General features: G+C 46.9%; 5 protein-coding genes across 5 annotated transcripts; 1 reads left to right on the forward strand and 4 right to left on the reverse strand.

Annotated features, from left to right (window-relative positions):
* Nucleotides 1-1174: 1174 nt before the first annotated feature.
* G6M90_00g086250 (uncharacterized protein) lies at nt 1175-1411 on the reverse strand (the record flags this gene model as incomplete). The annotated part of the gene is made up of 1 exon (XM_066131284.1): nt 1175-1411. The coding sequence occupies one exon, from the start codon at nt 1409-1411 to the stop codon at nt 1175-1177; it is 237 nt and encodes a 78-aa protein (XP_065987424.1).
* A 9115-nt stretch (nt 1412-10526) lies between these two features.
* abc2 (ATP-binding cassette transporter abc2) lies at nt 10527-15490 on the reverse strand (the record flags this gene model as incomplete). The annotated part of the gene is made up of 5 exons (XM_014685697.1): nt 10527-10852; nt 10926-10994; nt 11050-14176; nt 14263-15078; nt 15161-15490. The coding sequence occupies 5 exons, from the start codon at nt 15488-15490 to the stop codon at nt 10527-10529; spliced, it is 4668 nt and encodes a 1555-aa protein (XP_014541183.1).
* A 1541-nt stretch (nt 15491-17031) lies between these two features.
* On the reverse strand, nt 17032-18052 carry G6M90_00g086270 (uncharacterized protein; the record flags this gene model as incomplete). The annotated part of the gene is made up of 3 exons (XM_014685698.1): nt 17032-17314; nt 17399-17646; nt 17699-18052. 3 exons carry the CDS (start codon nt 18050-18052, stop codon nt 17032-17034), a joined length of 885 nt encoding a protein of 294 aa, XP_014541184.1.
* Nucleotides 18053-18571: 519 nt separating this feature from the next.
* tti1 (TEL2-interacting protein 1) lies at nt 18572-21843 on the forward strand (the record flags this gene model as incomplete). The annotated part of the gene is made up of 2 exons (XM_014685699.1): nt 18572-18619; nt 18691-21843. The coding sequence occupies 2 exons, from the start codon at nt 18572-18574 to the stop codon at nt 21841-21843; spliced, it is 3201 nt and encodes a 1066-aa protein (XP_014541185.1).
* Nucleotides 21844-21914: 71 nt separating this feature from the next.
* Nucleotides 21915-23204, reverse strand: NUDT12 (Peroxisomal NADH pyrophosphatase NUDT12; the record flags this gene model as incomplete). The annotated part of the gene is made up of 2 exons (XM_014685700.1): nt 21915-22603; nt 22655-23204. The coding sequence occupies 2 exons, from the start codon at nt 23202-23204 to the stop codon at nt 21915-21917; spliced, it is 1239 nt and encodes a 412-aa protein (XP_014541186.1).
* Between the last annotated feature and the right edge of the window lie 4674 nt (nt 23205-27878).

Here is a 27878-nt window from a genome sequence, read left to right on the forward strand (position 1 = left end):
GTTTGGGGTGGAATGGCTGATAACGAGATGGGTGGTAGAAGGGTGGGTTAGGACCAGAGAGCCGGTATTCGTACAATATGGGTTGGCCCTGAGCTGGGAGTGTGCAATGAATAAACGATGAGACCCCCCGCACTGGAAAATGTCTCTGCTCTCTTCCAGCTCTCCTACTCACTGACAATTCTGACTGATAGTTTCCGTCACAATGCCTTGCCAAGGCCAATTACGGACAACTTGGGAGCGAGGAGGCCTGCCACTGGTGGGCGAGGAGCTAGAAGTTTTCCGCAACAAGCTCAAGAAAGCATTCAATATGGCAGAGGAGTACGGAGTACGGAGTAAGTAAGTTGGGGAGAAATTTGGGGGAGAACGATCGAGTGAAGCGGTGGCACCGACCAACCCTTGTGCGTTCAATATAGCTAAACCGGGGGACAGGTAGAGGGTAGCCAACTGGTACGCGACACCTAGAGCTGGAACAATCTTTCTTCGTTTGAACAACTGTGGGTGGCACCCTTGGGTTATGATCACGGCGAGGACCAATAACGTACACCAAGTATGATGGGTGCCAGGGTTCTCACAGGTAGCGAACCCCTGTTATGCTGCCCTGGTGGAGGCGCTGAACAGAATGGGCGAAGAGAGGCGAGGGTGTGGCAGAGAGCCCTGAGAGATGTATTGAGAGCGAATACATGCCCAGTACTGTGCTTCATACGGAGTACAGAGCACAGTGAAGTGTACTCCGTACTCCGTATACATCATGTATTACGGCCCTGGCACAAGCCACCTTGAACAGGGCTACTTCCACAGGACCGGGAAACAGGAGTGAGCTGTGAATGGCGCAAGCTTGACCAGCATCCAGTAACGGCATCTGAACGGCATCGCACCGCACCGCCAAGGTCTGTGTACTATAGCTCAGGGAGGTGGTGTGGTGCGGGACGAGCCAGTCGAGAGAGCATTCTTTTGGGGTGTAGGGCGAGGGGAGACCGGACACCCAGACAAGGTATGCGGCAAGGACCCTGTCAACAGCCCTGGCCACATCCGTCCAAGACGCTCAAGCCTACCTAGGAATGGAGGGGAGGATGGGGCCAGGGTGGCAGCACCGTGAAGACGGAGGGGGTGTGGTAAGACAAGCTCCTCGAAGAGCTGGAGCTGTTTGGAGATCTGTCTGTTTTGGGACCAACGGCTAGCGGACATGGGACAAGGCGCCGATTGTGAAAGGGACCAAGACGACGTCGCCAGGCGTGGGTGGCTTTGTGTTGGCGTCCTGCTGGTGAGAGGCGGCAAGCGGCCGCAACGCCCGTCGATGGAGGAATTGGCCAGTGATGTTCCTTGCTGATGCAGACTGTTGGTGCTCCTTACGAATTACAATATATCCTGCCATCATTAAGAAGTCTCGGATGGCGAATGGTGCCGTATGCATTTGATCCCGACTTGCCAATGCCAACTGCCGGTGACCAGCATACGCACCAGCACTAGCGGCAACGGTAAACGTTTAGATATTGTAACATGGCGGAGGGCCTTTCCGTGTGGGATACTATGTCATGAAGAACACATTTGTGGTATATGCAACTGTCCCTTGAGAAGCGACGGAGAAAAATGCCCAGCAGGCGGATGAACACTGAGTAGTTGTTTCCGTGATTGATAAAAGACACCTAACCAGGCCGGGAGAAAAGGAAGTTGTCGACCAAGCGTCGTATGTTAATGTCCAGGCAACATTTTTGCAACGTGATGGGGGCAATTCCCACAGTGAGATCGAAGTAGACGGCTCTGAGAGGACAACCAAGTCTGCGCGGTATGTAGACAGAGTTGTATTCACGAGTACGGCCAATAAGTAGATGATGTGAACTGATCCACGAAGTAGCCCGCATTGATACTAGGATTCGAATAGAATACTTCTGCGTTGTCAGATGGTTGTGATTGTGATGAATGGCCGCATACCGAGCGCGGCATACCCAATGATGAGGAATATACTGAGTATTCTGCAGTCTCTCCAAGAGTACCATTGATACGTCGAATCGCACGATGAGCCTCTTCGATATGCACATGGGCCGAATAGGTGCCGGCAAGGTTAAGCGTTTTGGGTTCAGGCAAACAAGACCAAAGCGGACTAACAACCATATATCAGGCCGCATGCCTTTCACAGGAAAGAGGAGACGGTGAACAAGATACCAGCCGGAGAATACAAACAATCATAGTTTGTGACCGCGGGACCAAATCTCAAGTGCCTGGCCCAAGTGTCAGATGAATTGTCTAGAAGGGATACTCGCTGCACGAACCTTGCTTGGCCGAGAAAGATGAATCTCGAAAAAAAGATGATGCTTAGTATATCCAGTCTGTCAGTCAAGGCGGAGTATACTCCGGATCGTACCCATTGCAGTGGGGTGGGACAGTAGCGATGACGATTACGGTGCACCAAGTTTGGCCAGTATTGCTAGGTTCAATGTTCAGATGTCCCAAAATGATGCGGCCACTTCCATCTGCGATACGAAGTACTAGATGCTCAAGCCAGACGTTGCAGAAGTATGCCGCGAGGGACCAGGATCTGCACGATCTGATGCCTTTGCTGATTTTACCATCGCTCCTTCCCTGTTTTTGCGCCTACTCATCCATGGCTCCAAGTCTCATCCCTTTCCATTGCATTTCTTCCCCTCTCCACTTTTGCACCTCTTCCGCCTCGATCACTCTCTGGGACCAGGATAGCCGGTGCAGTCTTCGACATGCATCCCAAAAATCCATTTACCATGCGTCACGCCTCCAATTGAACTAGATCCGACCCAGCGACAATGCTACGGAGGACCCTGACGGTGATTAAACACCACAGGCCACACATACAAGCCACGCAGGCCTGCATGCCTGCACTAGCATTCGCGTGTTGATGTTGAACTCGATGCTGCCCACCAGATGTACGTGAGGTCTTCGGGGCAGTGCATATGGTATGCACATATGCAGGAAAATACCTCGTTTTCTTCCTTCGTTGGTCCAGATTCAGCCAAGGAGAGTCAACCGGGCATCATAACCGCTTCCCCGCCCCGGTTACCAGGGCCTGTCTGGGGACTATGTATGAGCCATGAATGGCAGCATGGATACGGAGTGCTATGAAGCACTCTTCGTCGGTTGCGAAACAGCGGCTAGGGCTCCAACAGTCAACCGAGAGTTGCAGACACAGGCAAAAAGTCCGCCAGAAGTTAGAACCAATTCTCTCGGAACGCCCCGTGATCACAGCTTTGGAGACAACAAACAGCCTCACCATGCAGCCAACACAAGAGGGTTGCATCAAACGGGCCCGTTACGGCGTCTTCGCTCATAGCCCGTCCGTTCCACTGGAACGCGCCCACCAAGTTTCTCTCAGGCTTACTTACCACTTTGTCCATGCCCCTGCAACTCGGCAATTGGTGTTGGATTGGAGGTATCCAAGGCATCGGGAATGAGCCGGGGTCTGTCCGCGAGATAGGCACTAACTGCATACCTGCATTTACAATGCAAGCGGGGGCTGTCATCATCAAGTCAAGAAACAACTTGGGTCCAATCATAAGCGGACACCCCAGTCTGTGTTTATACAACTTCGATCGAAGACCAATATTCCGTATACTACATACATATTGTCCGGAGTAAGTGAAGATACAAAGAACGAGATCATCGCGATGCAGGAAAAGGAATATGATGCGCAAATAGTGTCGTTGTTCAGATATCTAGGGCTTAAGGCTCTAAGGCCCATTGGCCACCCCAACTCCAAACTGGCGGCACACATATTCGAACACACATCACCTATTCTTCATTGTTGTGCTCAGGATAAGAATATTCAGTGCGAAGTGCTCCGTAGTAGCGGTCTTCTTTACGGAGCACTCGCAGTTTCCCTACCAAGCCTCAAGTTGCTGCTCAGCTGGAGGAACAAGCACCTGTGGAAACAGTCATAGCTCACTCTATGCCCTCATGATGGTAATACCTGAAAGTCTTGCGAATCGTAACTCGCATCTTTGTTTCTATCTTCCCCTTCCCGTTGAATCCCGTTCGTTCCTCTTCGTCTCTCACTCTTCCAGCTCTCAGAAATTCAAGCTCTTGTGTTAATATGATGTCTCACTCTATAGCTCGGCCTGGTCACTGATTACCAGACTACAAAATATGTGACATCTCATGTGCTTGACCATGCTCGTTGTTTCGCTGCTGCTACCATTTTGTTCCAAGATGGACAATCGCGGACGGCGAAGAGACTTTGCCAGGTCGCGAGTGAGACAAAGCCCTGCCCAGAGTTGATATACAATACGGGATCATCATCATCTTCGCCTTCACTTCTAGTTTGGTCGCCTACGGATTCTCACATAATGAACGTCAGGATGCGCTCCATTCATGCCTTGAGCATACCACGGCATGTTCATATTTCACAACGGCTCGCGAACTCTGCCACTGTACGATGTCAGGTTGCGCACCACAAAGAAAACCTTCTCGCCAAGGATTTGATACTAATATAGCGACATATGCTCTATTAATAGCGACTATGTTTCTCACTTTCAACACTGGACCCATCACTGCCGGCTTCTACTGTTGCCTGATATTCATACCTGTCCCCGAAACCAGCATGGGCGAGGTGGCAAGGGAAGGGGGGGAAATCCATCAAATCTACAAGCAGCCAGCTCCCTAGGCGGACCAATAGTCGGATGATAAAGGCTATCTAACTATTGGTCTCTGCAGGATACGTTTGGCTACAGATATGGAATGATGCTTTATCAGTGTTATCGGCAATACTGATCCCTGCTGCGGTTTAAGGGCGATGGCGTTGACCTGTGTATGCGTCCGGAAAGTTAATATCTTCACTCACGTGAGCACAGAGTTTAGTTCCACAACCTGCCAACCAAATATGGTAAGTTCTGTCATCTCTATGCAACAAAATAAGATAGGTTCTAGCTACCACAAGAATTCGAGATATTGTTGCAAAAACACTAGGTCTAAGTAAGTGCACGCACACCTATGCTCTCTCTACTCGATAGTAATAATACACAGATATCCATAATTCAGCTACCCGTCAGCGACTAAGAAAGCGGCTAGTCCACTTAGTTGCCAACGGGTATCCATTGTAACAACAAAGTCGAGACCGGGACCAGACCAATTACCACTTACACCTCTCATCGATACTAGTAGCGCACAAGCTGCAAACACCCGCAATAGCGCCATTAGCTCAAAGGCTTTTCATGCCCCATCAGTGGACAAACAATCCAGCTCCGCCGGAGAGGTTAGGAGCAGTTTAGTGTCGAGAGCCAGGGTGGTGTTTCTACATAGTACATGTAGTATGTACTTGGCCCGTTGCATAGCCGGCCAACCAGATTTCCGAGTTTGCACCCGGGCCACTTGCTCCAATCAATCTTGGGCTAAAATGTTGTCGGACGCGGAACGGCTCGGAGTGCTAGCCTGGCGTAATGTCCCCATACCACTGGGATGCTGAGGGCAGCAGGTCCATCAATGTGCAAGGACAGGTCCACAAGGTAAGGTCGGCAATTTCATTATTCCGGCTTGAACGGACCAGATTGTTCATCCGTTCGTCAACAAGAGCTCAGTGCAGCCACATTGGGACGTACTGTATGGAGCTGGATCTTCGGGACCACCAGGTACTCTATACTTCAGAACACCGTGCCACGGCCATGTCGATTGGTTCAGCACGGTGTGGTGATGGAGGTGTGTCGGGGATGGCGAGACGGTGCTAACACCACCCAGTTCTATGTATTAGATCCCATCAACCAACCTGCAATGCGGCGTCAGATGACGCCCACAAGATCTAATTTTATCTACTTGGCAGCCCGATTGCGAACAATGTCAACTGTGGAAGGACATTTCACGAGGGTACATTTCCAAGATGCACAGCAGCGATTCAATGCTCATTCTACCTTATGGAGTACTCCTGTCCTCGGTGCAACGAACGAGACTCGCGAGCAAGGTGCACCCGTAGATGCTGGTCAAACACTTGACATGGCTGGAAAGCATCATGTGGGATCAGAAACCTTGCTACCAAGACTCTCACACAATTGGAGTCAAGGCGTTGGAAAATCCGAGTTGCCATGTCATCCACTTCCGTTCACAATCTACCAGCCCGAAATGCGCATTGCACATTCAGGTAAAGCCCTTATATGTCTCCAGTGGCTAATGAATACGCATTTCGTCTCTTCAGAAATTGCGGAAGTGGCCTCGGGCTGTTGGAAGCGGACATGAATTTGCAAATTGGGATGTCTCACTCAGAAGCTACAACAAAATAAGAAATTATAGATTTCTCGGGGAAACTGCACTACTCAGTCCGATGCAAGCCAGAAGAGTGCTTGAATTCACTACTGTACATAGCCCCCCCATGGCTCCAATGCAGGCCATTTCCGCACCTCCATTGTGGCTGCGGAACGCCTTTCAGCCAACGGACCCATGACGATCAGGGATTTGAATGATGGAACTGGTTGATAAAAGACTGCATGGGACTCCCACATCTCAGATCTAGTCATGCGCTTTGGGTAATGACAGAGCTATTAGCCTGTACGGAGTAATCAGCTCGCAATGTCAAACCAAAAGCGTGATTGATAGCCAGGCTCATCCTGGCCGTGGGTTTATGACCAGTCGGAGCGGCTTCTGAAGCCCCACGATATGCAAGGAGATCTTGGGCTGAGAGGAGGCGCTCAACCGACTGCGATAGAGGGAGTAAATACATACTACTCCGTACATGAAAAAGAAAGAAGAAGAAGAAAAAAAAATCAGCCAGGACGGCAATGCCTTTTGGCCGCGGGACCAGGTGTTCGTCATAGGCAATGGCGGTTTGATTGCTGTCACAAAGAAGCCCCCCGAAATATGTTTCAGCTGACATACATATAACTAATTTGTCTATGGAGACAAGGCTATGTAGGGCATTTCACTCTTGTAGTACGGAGTATTCGCGAATACTACTTCAACTTCAACAAGGATTACCTACATGAAGAATGGTGCGTGAGCATCCAGAAGTCGGGCATTTTAAAACTGCCATGGACAAGCTTGGGCAGGGATTTGCGGAAATGACATTGGGCAAATGACAACTGCAGGTGCCCCTTTGCCATGAATACGGAATATACTTCGTGTAAGGCTGGAGATGAATACTGCAGCCATACCCGTAGATTCTTACAATTTTTCGCCATCTGTGGACTTTTTATAACGGGCAGACCACTGCAATTTCCCGAGAGCTTAATATGAGGCTCGTGCTGAGAAACTGCAACGCCTTGATGACAACAACAACAACAACAACAACAACAACAACAACAACAACAACAACAACAACAACAACAACAACAACAACAACAACAACAACAACAACAACAACAACAACAACAACAACCACGGACTGCGGAGGACTAGTACTCCATGCGCAACGCCTATGCCCGTTCTGCAATCAGCTCCATTACTCGCTGCTTGGGCTGGTCTGGGCTGTCACACATAGAACCGCCTGCGACAGTTATTCCAGACTTTGGCTATGGCTGTGTTGCGTAATACCAGTCGTATATGCTGCCAAACCCCATCCTTCTGCAGTGAGGATGGCTCAATGTACTTGCGTTTGTTCTTCAGGCATTCACATCACCATACTACCCGCGGGGAATTGTATGTAGGCGGCTTGACCAACTCTACTGAGTATGGTTCGGTCTACGTCTAATTATTCACTCATCGGCCAGCACTCGTTTCAAATGATGAGAGACAAAGCTATCATCTCGTTTCCAGCACGTACCAAACTGGATCAAAAGGGCACAGGTTGGCCACTGCGGCTTGGCTCCTTCGCTGAACACCCCCCTTCAAATGGGACTCACCAGTCAAAGCAGAGTGGTAACTCGGTACTGCTAGTATTCCGTATCATAATTTCGAAGCCTCACCGTTCTTGGAATTACCAACAAGCATCTGTTGTGGAGCGTCGGCTGGTCCAAGTTGAAGTCGTGGCATCGTTCTTTGGGCTGATTTTACCACGGACAAAATGACGATTCAGTGCGCTGTTATGCATACTCACGCTTGTGGATTTAGAGCCACTCTGTGATTATCGTGGTCCGCACATACTATGTACCATGGACGTTCCGCAGCGACTGCATGTGTACTCCGTACAACCGGCCAAACCAAGTCGGATAACTCAGTCCGATGCACAACATGGCCAGGCTCATGACATCCGCCCAACAGGACAGCGATTCTTTAGTTCACCTCTTTTATCTACAATTTTAGTTGTCATGGCTGGGTTTTGTATATCCACTTTCATTGTGCATAGCAGCATTTCCGTGGCACTTGTCTGGCCAAACACCGCTCTACAGCACCCTTCTGGCAAAATTGCAGAACAGCCATGTCTCATGCACGCACTCGGGGCACAAAACAACGGAGGTAAGGGGAGGGGGGGGAAGGCCCCCAGGAAAGGCCCCCATTCCCCTCCCTCAGGGCGTTGCCGTGAGGACACCACTTTCAAACATCTGGACCCATATGAAGTTGGAGAAACGCATGTCAGTGGATTAAAACCCGATGCTCCGGTTCTATTGTCAGATGAAGGGGGCCCCAGATGGCCCAAACGCACAAAATCGGACTCGGAGCCTATTGCATTTAAGGCCGCTGACGTTGGTTACTGCCAGTGGAACATCTTGGCCTGCAAAAGGCAACAGTGAAGTCGTGAGGGTCACGTTGGCTGAGGCCGAGGCCATGGTGCTCACTCTCACCCCAGCATCAAGCAAGGATAGTACGACGCTATGTACAGAGTACTCCGTACTCCGCAGCACGAGGTCGAAAACAAGACCAAAATACCACAAGCCACGTTTCGGGCCATGAGACGGGGGACGGGACGGAGCCGGTTCGGTGATCCGGCTATTCAGACAAGGCGGGCACAGTCAAAAAACGAATTTCTGATCCCCATGAGGCTTGGATAGCAGTCCAATCCAGGCAGCCGGACGCCTCGGTCAGTCCTGGTCGGTCAATAAACAGTGGCAGAGTGGGCAGTAGATTTGTTGGGCCTCTGCCCAGAGGAAGTGCTAAGCAAGAAGAGGACATGCCGGCCAGCGACCAACATGGAGAGAATGCGTATGTATATCCTTGGCACTTGCGAAGCACAACGTGGGGAGACGAACCCTTGGCGACATGGACTGAAGAAACTGCTTCTGCAAAGCCGACAAGCCCGCCGCGGAAAGCAAAAGCCACACACTCGCTGTCTGTAGTACCGACTTTTATGCTGGCTCTGTTTTCACTCCATCTTCTTTTCTTTTCTTTCTTTTTTTTTTCTCTCCTCCCTGTCTTTTGTCCCTGTCAAGGAAAGTCCTTACCTGCATCTTTGTTCCGCCTTCATGCAGGAGATCCAGTACACATGTACAGGCTCCGCCACGAGGAAACCTCCTGCTTTCAATGTTCCTTTTTCCTGCTGGCATACCCGTGTCAGTGGGGACAATGATTCCAAGACGATGGCCCAGGCGCTGCCCGGTGAGGATTCCAACAGGGGCCACGGAGCGGCCTGTGAATCCCCCCTTGGCCCCCTTCTTCCCCGTACCGTCCGAGCCATAGTCTCGTCAATGCTTTTTTCTCTCTCTCTCTCTCTTTCTCATTTGTCCCTCTGGCCCGGTAAGCTGCATGCCCACTGCGCCATGGTCACCAGGTGGGCAGGCTGTAGGCGGAGATGAACAAAAACCAAAACGACATCGGGCGTGTCTCGCCTGCCCACCGCGCGCCGTGGCACCATCACACAAAGAAGCTTATCTGATGGGCAAGTCGGGGCGACAATTTCCGAAGACGGGTGCGTCGTCACCAAAGTCGTGGGTGGCACAAGAGTAAATCACGGCAAGCCGCGTGCCAGTCCAGAGCAAAAGGCGTCCTCGTAATCTTGGTATCCCCCATGCGTTCCTCCCCTTGTGCGGGAATGCTACCATCTCGATGCCGAGTGATGTGTATTGTGCGTCAGCTTCCCTCAAGCATGTAGGGACAGAAAGAAGGGTCTTACAGAGACGGCATTACATCAGTGATGCGGTCAATAAAAGTTGTTCTAATTGAGATATTTGCCCGCAGATGCCCTCCTGTGCTCTGTACGCTCCGCATTCAAGGCGACGTGGTAGAGAGCCTATGGGGACAATATACACCGTGTCTGTGTCATCAGTGACTGCAAATAACTAGAAACGGTACAGTCGCGCCGGCCTTTGTCACGGCGTGCATCTGGTCAAGTGTCTATTGTAAATGCAATTCGTTGCAACACTGTACCATGCCCGCCGTCACGGCCATTTCCTCATCCTGAACCCCCTTCCCATCTCAACCTCGTTCTCTAGCATTGCCCGCCATTTTACCCAGCTGCTTCTCAGTCCGCGGCGCAAGCATCATGCACACAGTCCTAGGTCACACAATGAAATATTGTAGCTAAAGTCATTTTCCATCATCGTGTAGCATTCATGCCCAACGGACATCCTTTTTGGTATACCCATTGACAATTTATAATGCTGACCTACAAATGTACACCCTCCCAACTCTTATTCCAACGTACATACATGATATAATCGCCAAGGCTAAAATAAAAACACTTTTTATTCTGTACATCTTCCTCTTTTGATTCATTCAATTTCCAAGCCAGCCTGCTTCATCAAGCCATAAAATACACCCTGCTTCTTGAATAGCTCACCTGGCGTATCAAACTCCACCACCTCACCCTTATCCAGGACGACGACGCGATCGCTGTCAAGGATAGTGTTGAGACGGTGTGCAACCGTGATAATGGTGCGGTTGGAGAACAGGGGTGAGCGCAGGGTAGCTTGGAGCATGGCGTCAGTTTCCACATCTACGGCAGCGGTGGCTTCGTCGAGCACGAGGATGTTGGAGGGCGTAAGCATGGCGCGGGCGAGGGAGACGAGTTGACGCTGGCCTTGAGACAGATTCGAGCCTAATCATGTCAGAATTTACACATAATACACACGGAATGGGAAATGAGGAGAGTGCCAGCCGTGATGACTTACCCCCTTCATTAATCTTGGCTTCGAGACCGCCATCCATGTTTGCTACTTGTTCCTTGAGGCGGGCATGGTCTAAATACAGTTAATGGTGATGCAATTTCACTGTAATTGCCGGGCATGAACTTACCAAGAACACTCCAGAGCTCAGTGTCGTCGTGAACGTGGCCAGGGTCAAGGTTGTCACGAACTGTACCCTCGAAAAGCGCGGCATCTTGAGGAATAATGGCAAGTCTGCGTCGAAGATCTAGCAAGCCAATCGTCGACGTGTTGAGATTATCTATGCCAATGTGACCAGTAGCTGGCTCAATCAAACGGAAGAGTGCAAGTGTTAAGGAGGATTTGCCGGCTCCTGTTCGACCGACAACGCCAATCTTCTCGTGGGATTTAATGTCTAGGTTGACATTCTTAAGAACCAAGTCCAGACCCTCACGGTATCTAGTGCTGTAATTCTTAAAGTCTACCTCGCCCTTTGCTGGCCAAGCAATCGGAGGTCGGTTCTCAGGAATAATCTCGGGCGCTTCGCTGGGCAGCCTGGCATATTCCAGAACACGCTCAACAGAGACAATATTGGTCTCGACCTCGACAGTTTGACGAACGATCCAGTTGAGCGATGTCGTAATTTGAAGGGCATACGACATTGCTAGACCAACAGTGCCTTCAGTCAAGCCATTGTGATTCGAGACAGAGATGATGGCAAGGCCAGCGGCAGCCAAAATCACAACGGCACCAATAAACTCAAGACGGACAGCTAACCAACGATTGGCACTGATTGATGGGAAGTAGGCGCGCAAATTAGCATCCACACGCCATTCATTCTCGAGTTCAAATCGCTGTTGTTGACGGAAAGCACGAATGGTGGTAATGCCACCCAAGGACTCCTGGAAGTGGGCGTACACAGGACTGCGGGTGACACTATCGAGTCTCTTGAGTTCTCGAGATGTGCGGAGATAGTATCGCTGAATCCAGTAGTAAGTAAGCGCCAAGGGGACAATCAAAGCAATGAAAGCGGGCGTGGAGAAAGATATGACACCCAGAGTAAAGCACGATCTTGCAACGTTGACAAACAACATGTTGAACACACGCGCCAGAACTTCGTCAACTCGGTAAATATCGCTGGAGAATCGGTTCAGAATGCGCCCGGCAGGCGTAGTGTCAAAGAAGGACATTGGAGACCTGAAAATCGCATTGGCCATGCGCTCATGGAGCTTACGAGAGGCCTCGATAGAACAGAAGATCCACAGAATCAGAGTTTGGCCGACCGTGAGTAAAGATGAGCCGATACCGAACGCAAAGTAGATGCCGATGTACTTGCCGATGCTATCGTTGGAACCCGTCTTTTCGTTGTGTTCGGACCATTCTTTTAGCCAGACAGAGCCGCCAATGCTGGCAGATTGGGAAGCCAAGAGGGCAAAAATGTAGATTCCAACAGCGACTAGATTGTTTTCCTTTGCATATTCACCGTACACAGACCACTTGACTTTGCCTTGTTCAACGAATTCCTTCGTTTGCTTGGTCCGCGAGGCGCTGGCAAGCTCTTCGTCGGTAAGCTTGCCTCGAGGGCCCCTGAAGCTCGCTGTACTAGCACGGCGTAGAGTGGCCATGCTGCTTGATCGGGTTTTCTTACCCATAGGTGTAGCACCCTTGATTGGTTCCATCTCTGGAACGTCTTCTAGAGCCTCTTCAACTTCTTCCTTGTTCTGGGTAAAGCTAGGTTCACCCTCAATAATAGTTGAGGTCTCGCTAGAAGGAGGGCTGGAGCTACCTGAGCCGTTATTCGAGTCCTGACCGGCAGTCCTCAGCAGATCGGCAACCAGTCCTTTCTTGGCAATCAGCTGCGAGTAAGTTCCCTTCTCAGCAACTTCACCATCCTTCAGCATAGTAATAAAGCTGGCTTGCTTGAGAACGGGGATAGAGTTGGTTGCAAGGATTCTAGTCTTTGTCGAAAGCAAACCGCGAGGGCCAAGGACACTGTCGATGATGTGACGACCAACATGTGAGTCCACGGCAGACAAAACATCATCCAAAAGGTAAATATCGGCTCTAGCGTAAACAGAACGCGCAAGAGACACTCGGGCCTTCTGTCCACCACTGAGAGAGATGCCTCTCTCGCCGACAACGGTCTCGTCGCCATCAGGCAGCTGAGCAAAGTCATCCAGTAGGGCGCAAGCTTTAATCGTTTTCTCGTAAAATTCAGAGTCGTATTTGTATCCAAAGACGATATTTTCTTTGACGGTTGCGTTCAAAATCCAGGTCTGTTGAGATGCATAGGCCACTGTGCCTCTAACCTCAGCAGAACCCTTGACTTTCCAAAGATCACCAAGAATACTCTGCAAGAAGGAAGATTTGCCAGCGCCCACGCGGCCAACGACACACGTCAGTTCGCCCTTATAGGCGGTGAAGTCGATGTCTTTGAGGACCTCCTTAGGCTCATGACGGTTCCAGGAGAAGGTGCCGTTGCGAATGAGCACTGTTTCTTCACCCATCTCTTTGGGAGCAGGCTTGACAGTGACAGAGTCAGACTGAAGTTCTTCGGCGGTTAGGAAATCGGTCAAACGGCCGATAGCAACTGACGCTTCAACGATGGACGTAATGACCATGGGCAAAACAGCCAATGGGAAGGTCAACAGGTTGAAAAGGGCCAGAGCAGGGAAGATAATGTCCGTTGTAAGCGGTCTATCTTGTGTGAGAACAAAGACGGTAAAAGTCGAACATGACACGAAAAACGGCGCTGTGTTCCAAGTGAAGTTGGCAAATGCTTGGGTGGCACCAATTCGTCGCAGATTCTTGAGCTCTTGCTCATTTCGGACGTAGTTGAGCTTGTTCATGAAAGCAGCACCCCACGCATAAAGCTTGATGCTCTTCATGTTAGTAATAATTTCATTGATGAGTCTGCTCCTGGCATCCTTGTTCTTCATCTGGTCTTTTTGCAAGTTCTTCATGATCCTGGCGACCCATCCCTGAGCTGGCATCATAATAATCATTACGACAATACCGGCCATCATTGACCACCCAACAAGGTTATAGAGCGAAATCATGCAGATGATAATTTGGAAGGGGGCCGACCAGGCTTGCTGCAAAAACTGAGTCAAGTCCTGGAGACGCTGGGCATCAACAGCCATGTAATTCACAATGTCTCCCGTGGTTTTTGTTGATCTCCCCTCGTTGGACAACCTCAAAGACTTTCGGTAGATGGTGGAGGCGAGGCCACCCTTGATCCGCATACCAGTTACGAAGGACAATTGGAAATATTGATGCTGTACGGAACGGTTAGCAAGACTCTACAAACGACCAGAACAGACGATAGCCGAGAAACAAGTCTGAGCCAGAAATAATTACATACCACCATCGTAGTTTGGAATACAGCACAAGAAAACATCGCCAATGCAATCGCCGCTCCCTTGATAACCGGTTCGGCAATCACACCGTACTCAGGGTTGTATGATTTGACCCAGGTAAGCAACAGACGAAGTAGCTGCGGCTGGATATACTGCGCGATGTCGTTACCGATCTTGAATAACGCAGCAACTGCATAGGGGCCACCGTAGGCACGAAACATGGCCAACCAAAGTGACGGGGACTTGGGACGGTGGCTCAACTCATGAGCCCAGGCCTTCTCGAAGGCTGCACCAGTGGTCTTGGTCTGGTCTGGTTTGGCCAGGCCCCACAGATCATTTTCAGTCAAAAAGACCTTGTAGCCATATTGCATCATGGGCGTCATCCAGGAAAATGTTAGACGAGAAAAGACAGTGGCGTATTCCACGGGGCATTCCTCATCCTCGAAGATGGCTTCGTAGCCACTTGGAACATGCTGACGAGGCCACAGCCACTCGACCAGGAATTCAACAACCGCAAATCCGAATCCAATGCAGTAAGCAATAAAGTAAGGCAGGTTCCCTTCATATACTTGTTGTGAAATCAAAGATCGAAGCTTGACGGTGAGCGAGATGAGGAGGAGGAGCCAGTAGAAGAGGACGACTCCATTGGCGTGCCGCAGGCGGGAGTGCTCAATCCATTGAATTGAAAAGATGACAAACAAGGAAAGAATGGTAAGAAGAGTTGTCAGCACGCGAAAGTCCCCATACCAAATGCCGGGCATGCCAAGGATTTGAATGACGAGTTGAACGACGACGTCGGCGATGAGAAAGACGAGAAGGGACTGTGAGACACGGGTCAGCTATCAAACATGGGCAAACGGAAGCTGTTTAGCACAAAGAGCATCGGTGACGCCGTGAACCCACCTGTTTGATGTAAAAGTGAGCATTCTTGGAGGCGCCCTCTTCCATGGGCTTTTTTTTCGTCAGCAGCCACCACAGGGCCACTGGTCCCAAGACGAGGGCATATACGGACACGGTTGCCAACCAAACATCGATGAAGCACGGCGTAAAGTCGTATCTGTACTTGCTAATTGGGCCCCAGCCCTCTTCGTTGCCGCAGAGCGGTTGCTGGAAGGCCGAGACAGAAAAGTAATTACCGCCGAGGCGCTGCAGCGGGCGCAGGCCGGTGAAGGAGCCGGAAAGCAGGCGGACCTGCTGCTCGCTGTAAGGGTCCATAAGGTCCAGAGGATCCATGGTCCTAGGTGAGGCGAGAGAGCGAGGAGGGTGAGGTCGAAGCAAATCACCACATGCTCAGGCGAAGGAACCGAATCGGGTCGTCGGCGCGGAACAAAGGTGTAAAGGTTGCGATTGAAAGTTGAGGTTGGCGCGTTTCCGTGGTCGGCGCCGGCGAGCCTCGATCAAAACTATGGGTCCAGCGAGCCAGTGACGTCTTTGCCGAGTACAATCCGAGCAACAGGGATGATGGATCAGAGACCGGTGGAGGTGGTTGTTGTCGGAAGGGTAGAGAGCAGCGATGGACGAGGAGGGTCCCTGCAGGTAAAAAAAGTTGTCAGCCAAGGAGGAGGAGGAAGAAGCACGAAAGAAGAAAAAAAGGATAAAAAAGATACATAACATGCCACATTATTAAATCCGAGACCCGAACGATATGGAAGTGTAGAGTCGTCGAATCGTGGTAACCATGTACTTGGTAGAATTTGCAGCCAAGCGTTTGTCAGCGACGGCGCTAAGTTTGCTGGGGGGCTTGGTATGACAGGGCAGGGCAAGGCAACGCCACCCCACTCTTGGAACTTGGAGGGGCCTGGACAACCGGGGGACCGACATGGAACCATGCATCTAATTGTCCAAACAAAAATGATCACCGTAGCAAACGAAACTTTCCAACACCACCATGGTGCCGAAGCAGCGACGGTCCGGCCAGCTCCAAGGCAGCGTGCATGACGACTGCTTTTGAAGGGTCCTGCAACGAGCCAGGCGCTGCGGATTACTAACAGTAGTGCGGATGGTGATGAGTGTGGGTGCGCATCCCAGGCACTTCCCTGCTTGAACAACTTTCGCCCTACATAAGTAACTTACCTGCTAGGTACCTCGGTAGGCACCGTCTATTGCAGAATCTATCTGCCTATCCAGAATTATACACTAATGTACGGAGTACTGCGATGCATTGCAGTATCGGGCGGGATAGCAAGGCACTACCAGATTCTGGCCGAACACATTTCGCCTCTTATAAATATAGTTTTGGCCCTAAGAAACAGACTTAATAGGAAAGGGATAATAGTCTTTAATGCCAATAAGAATTACAACAAAACTGCTGGTGGGACCGGTGCTGCAATTAGGCGCCAAGAACAGTCGCCAATCCTTCTGTCTATGAATTTGCCATGTAAACCCGCGCAAGCAAATCATCCCTCCATTCACATGGTCTTGTCGTATGCATGAATTACCACCCGGGCTTATCGGGCCTGTAGGCCTTACTCCCGTTGTGCATCTAACGGACCTGTTTCCAAGCTGTATCATTTATTATCACACTGAAACTCGTCAGCCACCACCATCTTCACCGACTTTCCGCCTCGTCTGTACGTATGGAGCACATTTGGCGTAATTATTAATAAGCCGCCACAAGACCTTACGCCATCCACAGCATAATTATCTTTCTGTCTACTAGTATTCTTCAAGTCTATTCTGATGTGTTCACCACGTCCACCACGTCTGGCATGACCATTGTGATTCGTACGGAATTCGCAGGCTGCGTCTGTTGCTGTTCAGGCTGGTTCACGCGCTCAGTTCCCAAGCGTCCGCAAAAAGCCGACCACTCTCTCGCCTAGCCACTCTCTCGCAGCCTCTTCCTTGACAGTATGCCCAGCATCCGGTATGAGTCCTGACAATGAGCTAACAAAAGGACTTGCTTTTTGGTATCTCTGATTCTGAGCCTCCTGGTTCACGTGGTCTGGAACAAATTCGTCTTGGCCCGAGTGCAATACCAGCACCGGTTTATTGAACCGGCTCCAAAACTTGGCCACAGTCGCATCGTCCAAGTCAGACGAAAAGTAGTCATCATCTCCGCTAAAATAAAGGTAGAGGGAGGGAGTGAAAGTCAACACCTGTTCTTCAGTACGTCAAGACGGGAGGCAGGCATCAGTGACCTACCCTTTTGCTACAAGCGACTTCAAGCGATAAGCGGAGATTGGTGCAGCCAGAACCGTGGGGACTTTATCGCCGGGGAGACAGTCACCAGCCCGGCCAGCGGCGATCCATGTGTCTGCTAACTCGATGCTTTCTTTAACACTGGGGAAAATGCCATCCATCGCCTCACGATCCGAGACTGGACCCTGCATGATGAAGCCATCGACTGGTGGGTTGCCGTGCTTGACGTAGTTGCTGTACTCCATACAATCCTAAGCCTAATCAGCAATGGTCATACATAAGTTCGAAGCAATTCAGACTTACTTGACAGCCTGTTGAATGGCCAAACAGGACGATTTTCTCTCGGCCCAAACCCCTCAAATACTTCACCAAAGCGGCGATGTCATCCACGTCGTTGCTTAAACTCGAGGTCCCAAATCCAATGAATGAGCTCCTTAATCGAAGCTCGAAAACAGAAAACTCAAGATCTTTACCTGTAGTTTCCAAATGCTTGGCCACGGTCCTAATATAAGGTACCGTGTGAGGCCCATCTCCAAGGCCGCCGATGAAAACCAGCGCGTTTTTGGAGTTCGGATATCCGAGCTCATACGCGCAGGCGCCTCGATTAGGCGATGGGTGAGGATGTACAATCACGGAGAATGAGCTGTGCGAAACCATGATGGCAAAGATGAAACAAATCTGTTAAGTCCGGTTATGTCTTCTAAAAAAAATGAAGCACTGAGAGATTAACTACTATTACAACCACGACATTGCCCGCATTTCGAAACTGCACTGCCTGGTCTGTTTACGTGGGCCAACCATACAGTGCGAAATTCGGCGCAATGCACATGCCCTCAGCAAAGCGAAGTGCGAAATAGAGCGCAGTGGGGAGGTTTGCCCCGCGACATGATGCCTGCACTTGCGGAGACAGTGTGTGGTGGTGCTGACAGACAGTATGGCGAGCCAACCTGGAATCAGCTGGCAGCCAGCAAAAAGGTGTCAATGTGTTCTGTGGTGGTGGATCTACTGCAACATGCATGTACGCACCCGAGTTTTGGCCGAACAGCCTCGCCAAAGACAATACATGTTCTTGTTTCCTGAATTGTTTTTGAAGTAATCTGCAAACCTAAAGCTCGTGGACATGGTACAGTGACGAGGTATTTTGAGGAAATTCCGTTTAGGGTCCTCGTGGACAACATGGCAGAGCAAACCGCAAACAAGGAACGGCATGACGTATTCCAAAAGGTATGGGCTGCACTGACTGCCTCGATCATCAAATTGAATGAACCCTGTGCGTGTGGGCTGACGGATCGCAGCTTAAACCATTTTGCGTCAAGATTAGCCAACTGGCTATCCAGGAGTCCGACTCAGCCGACGCCGCTCGTGAGCTCCTAGATCTAACTGCTCAAGTCCTGGATATTCTGAATACCCAGATTCAAAAGAACCCATCGGCCCTTGATGAGAAGTTGGCCGAATATGTCTTCTTCCCACTATACCACATCTTTCGTCAATTGGAACATTATCCTGCTCGCCTTATCGAGAACTGTGTCAAATGTCTTCAGTTGCTCATCACACATGGTTGGAAGACTAGGATTTCGCCCCAGCTGGTCCAACAAATATTCAGCTTCCTTATTTTCATCATCGATGACGTTCCTGGATTGAAGAAAAGAGACCGGGATGTTCCAGAAGAACTGCAGCTGGAAGCTTTCAGAACGCAGTTGGCTCTGCTTACCACGGCAGGTCAATCTGCCAGCGCCATGACTGGGCTGACAGAAGGAGATAGTATGCCGGCGTTGGGTCATGGGGTTACTGTTATGCTCGGTGGCGCTGTAGACGGTATTACACCACAAATCCAACTCGAAGCCTTACGCGTACTGAACGCACTTTATACCTCCTTGCGGGATCAAGCAGCCCTAGCAAGCTTTCTCCCAGGAACCGTTTCTTCTTTAACCAAGTTGCTGTCATCTCCAAATAGGCATAAATCCACGGTATTAGCGGAGAGTCTGAACGTTGTACAGACAGTCCTCACCAGGGTGTTAGGAGATATGCGAACACGGTCGATCCTAGCGAAAGGCGGTAAGGAGGATGAGAAACAGTCGGCGTCCTCCGACACGGACAAACTGTTGACTGCTGCATGGCTTAGGGCAACAGCAGATCAGGTCAAAGTGGCATTGTCAAATATGATGAAGCTTCGCACACATTCTTCGCAAAACGTTCTAGATGCTCTCGAGAGACTCTGCGTTTCACTCCTGGACGAGTGCCACAACTCTCTGTCTAATTGCACCACACTACTGGTCGAGACAGCTATTGTGCTGGATAAAGGAGAGAGTGCTCCAACACCTTCTTTGTCCACGCAGACTAGTTTACGACATCTAGTCATCATCTACCCTGAGCTTGGTGATGCTATAAAGACAGCCGTATATAGCTGGATGTCAAGCCTGGCCCGCATAATGCAAGCCGGAGAAGAAGAGGCCAAGAAAACCGCGGTGCATAACTTATCCAAAGGAATCGAATTATTTGAAAGTTTAGGAATAGAGTCTTCGACTCTGGAGGACACAATTGGCGGCGCATTGCGAGACAGTATTGTTTCTCTCATCCAATCTTCAAAGCAAGCACAACCAGCAATCCATTTGCAATTACTAGAGGGATCGCAAAACCAGCGAGAATCAGCCAACGAACAGCCATTCGAGCCAGTACTTATGGCAAACGAAAGTCAACGGACGCTGAGACAAGAAGTCACAAACTTGATAAGTCGCATTGCCTCAACTTCGGTACACTCCAACATCGCCGCTAGCATGATGGACCATGCCCGAGAGTCAGACTCAACAGACCAGGTCGCATCTCTGTGGCTCTGTTATGAGTTAGTCAAGGCTTCCGATGCCTTGAATGCAGGCTCAGATGCATTCCTGGACCTTTCTGCTCTGGGCGGCTCATCAGATGACCTGGAGCCCATTTTCGAGGACCTATACTCTTACTCTGTCCAAATTCTTGAGTCTCACGCTGATTCAGATCCTGTTGATTGGCGCCTGGAAGCCATTTCACTAGAAGTAGCAACCTACACCGCACAGAGACGTGGCGTATCATTCCGACCTGACCTGATGGACGTCCTCTTCCCCGTTGCGACGTTCTTAGGGTCGGAGAACCCACTGCTGCAACAACACGCAATAGCCTCTCTAAACAGCATCGCACTAGCATGCGAATACTCCAGCGTGTCAGAATTAATAATAGACAACGTCGACTATATGGTCAACTCCGTCGCCCTCCGCCTCAACTCGCTCGACATTTCGCCCGCATCAATGCAAGTTCTAACGATGATGATCCGACTCTCGGGGCCCAGATTAATCCCATACCTAAACGATGTCGTCGAATCCATTTTTGCTGCACTAGAAAACTACCACGGATATGTTCTCCTCGCGGAAAATTTGTTCACCGTCTTGAAGGAAATCGTTAACCAAGCATCCGTCATCAATGAGCGGTTGTTAACCGATGGCGAGAAAACCATGATAAACCACAAGAAAAAACCACGTCCAATCCTCGGCCTCGACGCCCTCCTCGACGACCTAGATAAGCGAGAGGCAAGACGCATTCGAGACGAGGAGGAAGCGAAATCATTTGCCCAAATAAAAGGCCACCCCAAAGAACCATGGAGTTCCAAAACCAAACAAGAAGAAGACGACGATGACGGTCGTCCACCTCCTGAGCCTGAAAAGCCACCCAACTCACCAACGTACCAGCTCCTTTTGAGAATCGCCTCCCTAACACAACACTACCTCACCTCCCCGACGGCCCGACTCCGCCGCTCCCTCCTCGAACTCCTAACCACCGCATCAACCATCCTCGCTGGCGACGAGGACTCCTTCCTGCCACTCATAAACTCCATCTGGCCGGTGGTCATTGAACGTCTCCGCGACCCCGAGCCCTTCATCAGCATCGAGGCTTGCCATGCACTGGTCGGTCTCTGCCGCGCAGCAGGAGACTTTCTCAGCACGAGATTCAAGACCGAGTGGGGCGAATGGCTTCGCGACTGGTGTCGAAAGACGAAAGCTAACGCTGAAGGACGCAAAGCCCACAGTCTCCCGCGTATTCCTGAAAAGGGGCAAAGCATCATGATCCCCATTCGCTCCGGAGACGGGCTACAAATTAAAGGTAAACCGGTAGAGTCGGGATCTAACACTTCGTCTGGAAGTTTGGGGCAGCACGCTTCACCGGTGAAGACGTGGGAAGCGGTCGTGGCGTTGCTCACTGCATTAGTGGAATACGTCCGTGTTGACGAGGTGATGTTTGATGATATTCTGGATTTATTGGCGGACGTAATGGAGAGTAACAAGGAAGTGAGGGAGGCTTTGGAAGTTATTAATGCAGATGCGGTGTGGCTGGTGAGGTACGAGAAGGGGAGGGAAGAATTGCTACCTACGCCGGTAGTGGACGGTTTTCACTTTGTAGAGATGGAGCAACTACCTCGGTCCTAAAGTCATGGTTGACAAAAGTAAAAAAACAAGGTTATATAAACTCTGGTCCGCTTCTCTATGGATCGCACGTATCAAATCTTGGAGTTGCCCAACAAGTACCCCTCCACCACGGCCGTCATCAATCTATTCGCAATAGCTTGAGGCGGCGGCACCCTCAAATCACCTTCCGTGTAGTCCTTTGGAGGAGGTGCGCCGAGAGCACCAGCGGTCTGCGCGAGCGCTGTCCTGACCTCTTCCACGGTGAACCACCTTGCGCTCTCCAGTTCTTTGTCGTTCAAATTGATTTTCTCCCCATCGCCTGGCAGAGCCTGCGCGATAGCGCCAATCATCAAACTAGATGGATATGGCCATGGTTGTGTAGAATGCACGACCACCCGACCTACACGCACACCAGCTTCTTCCCACACTTCCCGACGCACAGCCTCCTCAATGGATTCACCGGGTTCCAGAAATCCCGCAAGTGTGCTGTGCCAGTAGGGAGGCCAGCGGGTTTGCCGACCCAGGAGGATACGTTGGCCATCAGCGGACACCACAGCTGCAATCATGGTTGGATCTGTTCGGGGGAAGCAGACGTTGGATACTCCGTGGCGTGTTGGACAATCTGGGAGTTCGATTGCTTCAGAGCTTCCCTTGAGATCGGTCGGCGGACAGATGCGTTTGTAGCCCGCCTCAATGGATAGGTTGGGGTTGCCGCAGCCAGCGCAGAAGACGTTACGGACGTTCCAGTCGATTATTGAGCGGGCTTGGGCAAACATGGCGGCTGTTGCCGGAGTTAGCGTAGGCAATAGTAATGCCGTAGGAAATGACATACCATCTTCTGAATGCAAAGACAGGCTTCTTGGGTTTGTTGCTATCCACAGCCCCTTTTCCTCCTGTGTCTTCAGCCACGTCTCTGCTAGGTCCTTGCGCTGGCCCTTGGGTGTTATATCAAGTGCGAAAAACGGCCGGCCCTTGACCTCTCCGTGCTCTGAAGTTTCAAAGATCACATCATCACCATCCACTGTGCCCAGGAACACAATCAGCGCGGAGGGTCCCGCCGTGGAATCGTAGTTCTTAGTCCTCTGTGCATCAGCTAGCTTGAATGGTTCCTCGATAAGCGGCTTGACATCGTCGTATGTTAACAGCGCAAGCTTTCGCTTCTCGACCACAAGAGGGTTCAAGTCCGTCAATGCGACAAAGCGCGCAGAGGAGCTTGTAGCAGCTTTGTTAAGAAAGGCGGCATCTGACCGGAGGAATGAGTAGCGGTTAAGTCGACTACCAGCATAGTAGTTGATGACTTCCTTGCCAAAACGTCTAGTGAGCATTGAGTCGTCGCTGGTGAGAGCAGCAAGCTCAGGCAGGAGAGGGGGAGTAGATGTCATGGGTGGCCGCGGCGGACGGGGGGAGATGTATTTAACTCCAGAAGGATGCCGAGGAGCTGAGAGTTTAGGTAGAGTATGATAAATTGTGGGAGTGTGTGTGTCTAGTGCCGAGGTCGAGGTGTTCTGGGTATTCTTAATAGAAACGAAGCAGATGGTGTCAGGAAATCTGAGATGTTGATTTTTTTAAATGTCAAATAATATCAGAGACTTCGTGCCATTTCACAAGACTACGTCCGGTATCAGTAGAGCGGCTTATTCACAGTGGAACTGAGACGGCGTGAGCTTCCGTGAGGTAATGCGGAGGTGATGAGTAATAGGCGAATTCGCGATTGACTTGGTAGTGTATCCGAGGCGCGCCTCCGGCGTCGGCATAACGCACCGGCAGCAAAGACCCAGCATCGGGACGGTTTGAGGAGTCCTCCCGTGGAGATGGTGCTTCGGTTCGTGGTCGGCCCGGGCAGCTTCATGGTCTCACTGCAGCTGATTGACCTTGAACACAAACATCGTGTTCTTGTCATGGGAATGGCGAAAGATTGTTCGGCTCAAGCCATATACCAGCGTGGGGTAGGCACTTCAACGAAGAGGGGTGTTTCCTTTTCCTGTCCAACGGGAGGCACTCAACAATTGGCGTTCCACTGCACTGTGGAAGGAACGACTCGCAACGGTGCCTTTACTCTTAGCACTCGGATACATTGACGAGCCTTGGACTACGTTAATGTGCTTGACAACGAGAAATCCCTCAGTATCTTTATACCTGACAAAGCCCCTAAGTGCACCTACCTATGTGCCCAGCTATATATAGGCACCTCTGGAGGACATTGCCGGCTGGAACAATGCCGGAGTTGAGCTTTTGACGCCAAATGGCCTCTGGATGAGGTGACGCTACCCCGTACCTTGGTGATGCATGGCTTGATGTTGGCGGCCAGCCCCACTCTCTGGCGTCCGCTTTTGGCCAAGTACGAAGCCTGAGACACATGCAGCACCGTACATACAGCGGCGCAGTGCGTAAACTCATCGGCCCCCTGCGTCATGCAACCGCCCTACCAGTGAGTCAGCGACTCAGTTGTAGTTGAGTCCTGCAGGCCAGGCGGCTGAGCTAACTTTGAGGTGCCCAAACTTGACTGTATTCGGCTTGCCCGCCAAGCAGGCGACGGTGGGAAAAAAGTCTGCTTCTCATCTCGATTGCCCAGTCGCCTGGCGTGTGAATTGCTCGGGGCGCAGCAACTTTTTGCTAGGTGCGCAGGATCCCTACCACGCCTTAATTTTTAGGTGGTTAAGCTTACTATTAAGCCCTATAATATATTTTAGGTATAAATATATGGTAGTTTTATTTAATATTAAAAAGCTTTAATAAAAATTAATAGATTTTTTAATAAGGTTATAATTATATAAATTTTTTAATAAGTAATAGTATTTTTCCTCCTTTAATAATATATATTATAATAGCTAATAAAGGCCCCTTAAACCCCTTAAATCTACCCTTAAATTTATTACTTTTACTAGGCTATAATAGCTTTAATAACCTTTATAATATTATATAAGTATTTAATAAATAAAATAATATAGCTTTTATTAAAAGTATTATTACCTTAAAGACCTTAATTAATAGTATTTAATAGCCTTATTTTAGCTAGCTTAATTATGATTATAATAGCTATTAAAGGGCTTTTAAAGGCGCTAGAATTTAATAAATATATACTTATAAGACTAATTATAATTACTAGCTTAAGGTAATATTTATTAATAATTCTAATTATTAGGTATAATATTATAAGAAGTAAAGCTATTATAATTATAAGAAATTAAGTAATTTTTTTAGATATATAATTTACTAGAAATTTATAAAGTAATAAAAGTAATAAATTTTATGCTTTTTAAAGTATATAAGCCTTTAGCCTTAAAGTATTAGTATAATAATTTATAATAATAAAGAAGATAAGCTTTATTTTTTACTTAAAAATATTTATAATTAATACTAAAAAGCTTATTAAAATAAATTAATTAGTTATATATTTTTATAATAATTTATTAAGTATTTAAAAGAGAAAGGCCTATCTTATAAAAAGAAATTTAATAAAGAAAAGCGCCTTAAAAGTGTTATTTAAACCTATTCTTTTTATATTAAAAAATAAAAGGTTTTCTTAGAATTTATTAATATAAATTATACCTATAAAACTAACTATTAGGGTTTTTTTTTTTTAAATATAATTATTATTATAAATTAAAAATTAATTATAAATATTATATTTAGCTTTACTAGAACTAAAAAAGAAAAGGGCTATTACTAGATATTAGCCTTATTAAAGGAAATTTATATTAAGGTTTAGGTTTTTACTTTTAAGGTTATTATAATAGACTTTAAAAAAGTATTAAAAAACGCTCTTAAAGTTATTTAGCTAGAGATATAATAAATGCTTTATATCTAGTATATTCTATTAAATATTAAGAATAACTTTTATAAAAAGTAGATTAAAGCTATTAAAGCTATTAATAAAAATAATAATAATAATAAAAATAATAAGTTAATAGCTAAAGCTTTTAATAATAGCCTAATAAGAGCTTTTTTAGTATTTTAAAAGCTATTATTTATAAATATAATTAATGATTTTAAGTCTACTTAGATCTAAATAATTAATATATATAAATTATAATAATCTACGATTCTTTATTATATAAAAGAGATATACCTTAAGGTTAAGTAATAATAGGCTTATTATTTTATAAAAGATTATTAAACTTTTAGTAAAAAGGTAAATAGTTTTATAAAGGTCTTTTATAAACTATTAAAATTATACCTATTTATAGGAATAAGTAACTTTTTATTACTTTTAAATAAAATTAAGTAAATACTTAATAACTAAGAATATAATTATTATACTTATATAATAGATAATAAAGTTAAATAATAATACCTAATTAATTATAAAGAATAGCTTAGTAAGCTACCTATATAAATTTCCTTTAAAGCTATTAATCTTTTAATTAAGTAATATAAGCTTATTTAAGCTTATAAAGCTAAAAAACGTAAGCTATAACCTTATATAAGCTTTTTTATTAAGTAATTTAGTCTTTTTTATACTTATTATATTTTAAAGAAGAAAATAGCCCTTAAGCTTATATTACTAAAAAAGTATGAAATTAATTGCTATTAGTAGCTATAAAAGCTCTTAGTAAAGCCCTGATTAAATTTCCTGCTTATTATTATAAAAAATATAACTAATTTTAACCTTTAAACCCTTAATGACTTATACCTTTAAATTTATAACCTTATACTTATCTTAAATTATTAGTAAAAGGTAATAATAAATAAAAAAGATATTTAATACTAATTTATATATTAAAATAAGTATTAATAACTAAGTTAGTTATTTTAAAGGCCTTTTATATTAAGTATTTAAAGAGATTATATATAAGCTAAGCTTAATATAGCTATAAGGAATTAATACTATAGGTAATAATTACTATTATTATTATAATAATTAAATTATAATATAAATAATAAGTAAAAGGTATTAACTTAAAGATAAGGCTTCTTTTAAATTAAGGAATTTATTCTTATAATATTATTATTATTATTATAGTTAATAGATATATTTAGATAAGTAATTAAGGCGCTTAAATAGCTAAAATAACTAAAAAATCTATCTTAAAAATATATATTTTAATAAAAACATTAAAAATTATGTTTTTAAGTAATTTAAGGCTTACTTAAGTGTTACGACCTAGCACGTAGGCTGTAGGTTAGGCCGGCTATATAGAGCCGCCAGGCGGCATAGGCATAACGGCCACGGAATATTAGTTAGTATAATAGGACTAATGGGGAGGACGCTTAGTTATTATAAGTAAATATATATAATACTTATTAGTATTTAAAAGTAAGTATTAAGAATACTTACCTTTATAATAACTAGTAATCATAATATATAAGGACCCTTAAATTTACTTTATAAATAGACTTTAGCTTTTTAGCTTTTAATATAAATTATTATATTAATTAAGCTTTACTTATAACTCTTTAACTCTAATTACTTAGTTATGGTTTATAACCTATTATTAATATAATACTTAATTACTTAGATTAACTGCCTTAGTTGTTCTACTAACATAAACTACGACTAGTTTATTCCTTAGGAACCTAAGCTATTATATATTAAAAGCTCTTATTTAGATAACCATTACGTTACTCTAAGTAATATCTAATAATTATTAAAATAGCACCTATAATACCTACTTTGTCTAAGGCAACTACATCACTAGCACCTTAGGAGCCTTAAAGCCTTAGACCCTAAGATATTATAAATAAACTTATATAATTACGCTAATAAGTTAAGTAACTTAGCCTTAAATATTAAATACTTATATTAAGATAAAAAGACTTAAGAGAGATTATTAAGCCTAGGGCACTAAGACCTTATAATAATAACCTAAGAATACTTTAAGGATTCTTAACCTAGCTTAGGGTGTACTATTAATTCTACTTAAATAAGTTAACTAATATATAAGTAAAAGTATTATATACTAAAGGATATATAATAGGTATTATACTTATATGGTTTAAACTAATTATATAAGACTATCTTATTAATATAGGAGATAATTAAGAAGATAAAATAAAAGAAATATTTATTAATTATAAGAAATTTAAAAAAGTAATTAAAAAAATATTTAGATTAA

The sequence above is a fragment of the Metarhizium brunneum genome, chromosome 5 (assembly GCF_013426205.1).
Source record: "Metarhizium brunneum chromosome 5, complete sequence".
Classification (NCBI taxonomy): Eukaryota; Fungi; Ascomycota; class Sordariomycetes; order Hypocreales; family Clavicipitaceae; genus Metarhizium; species Metarhizium brunneum.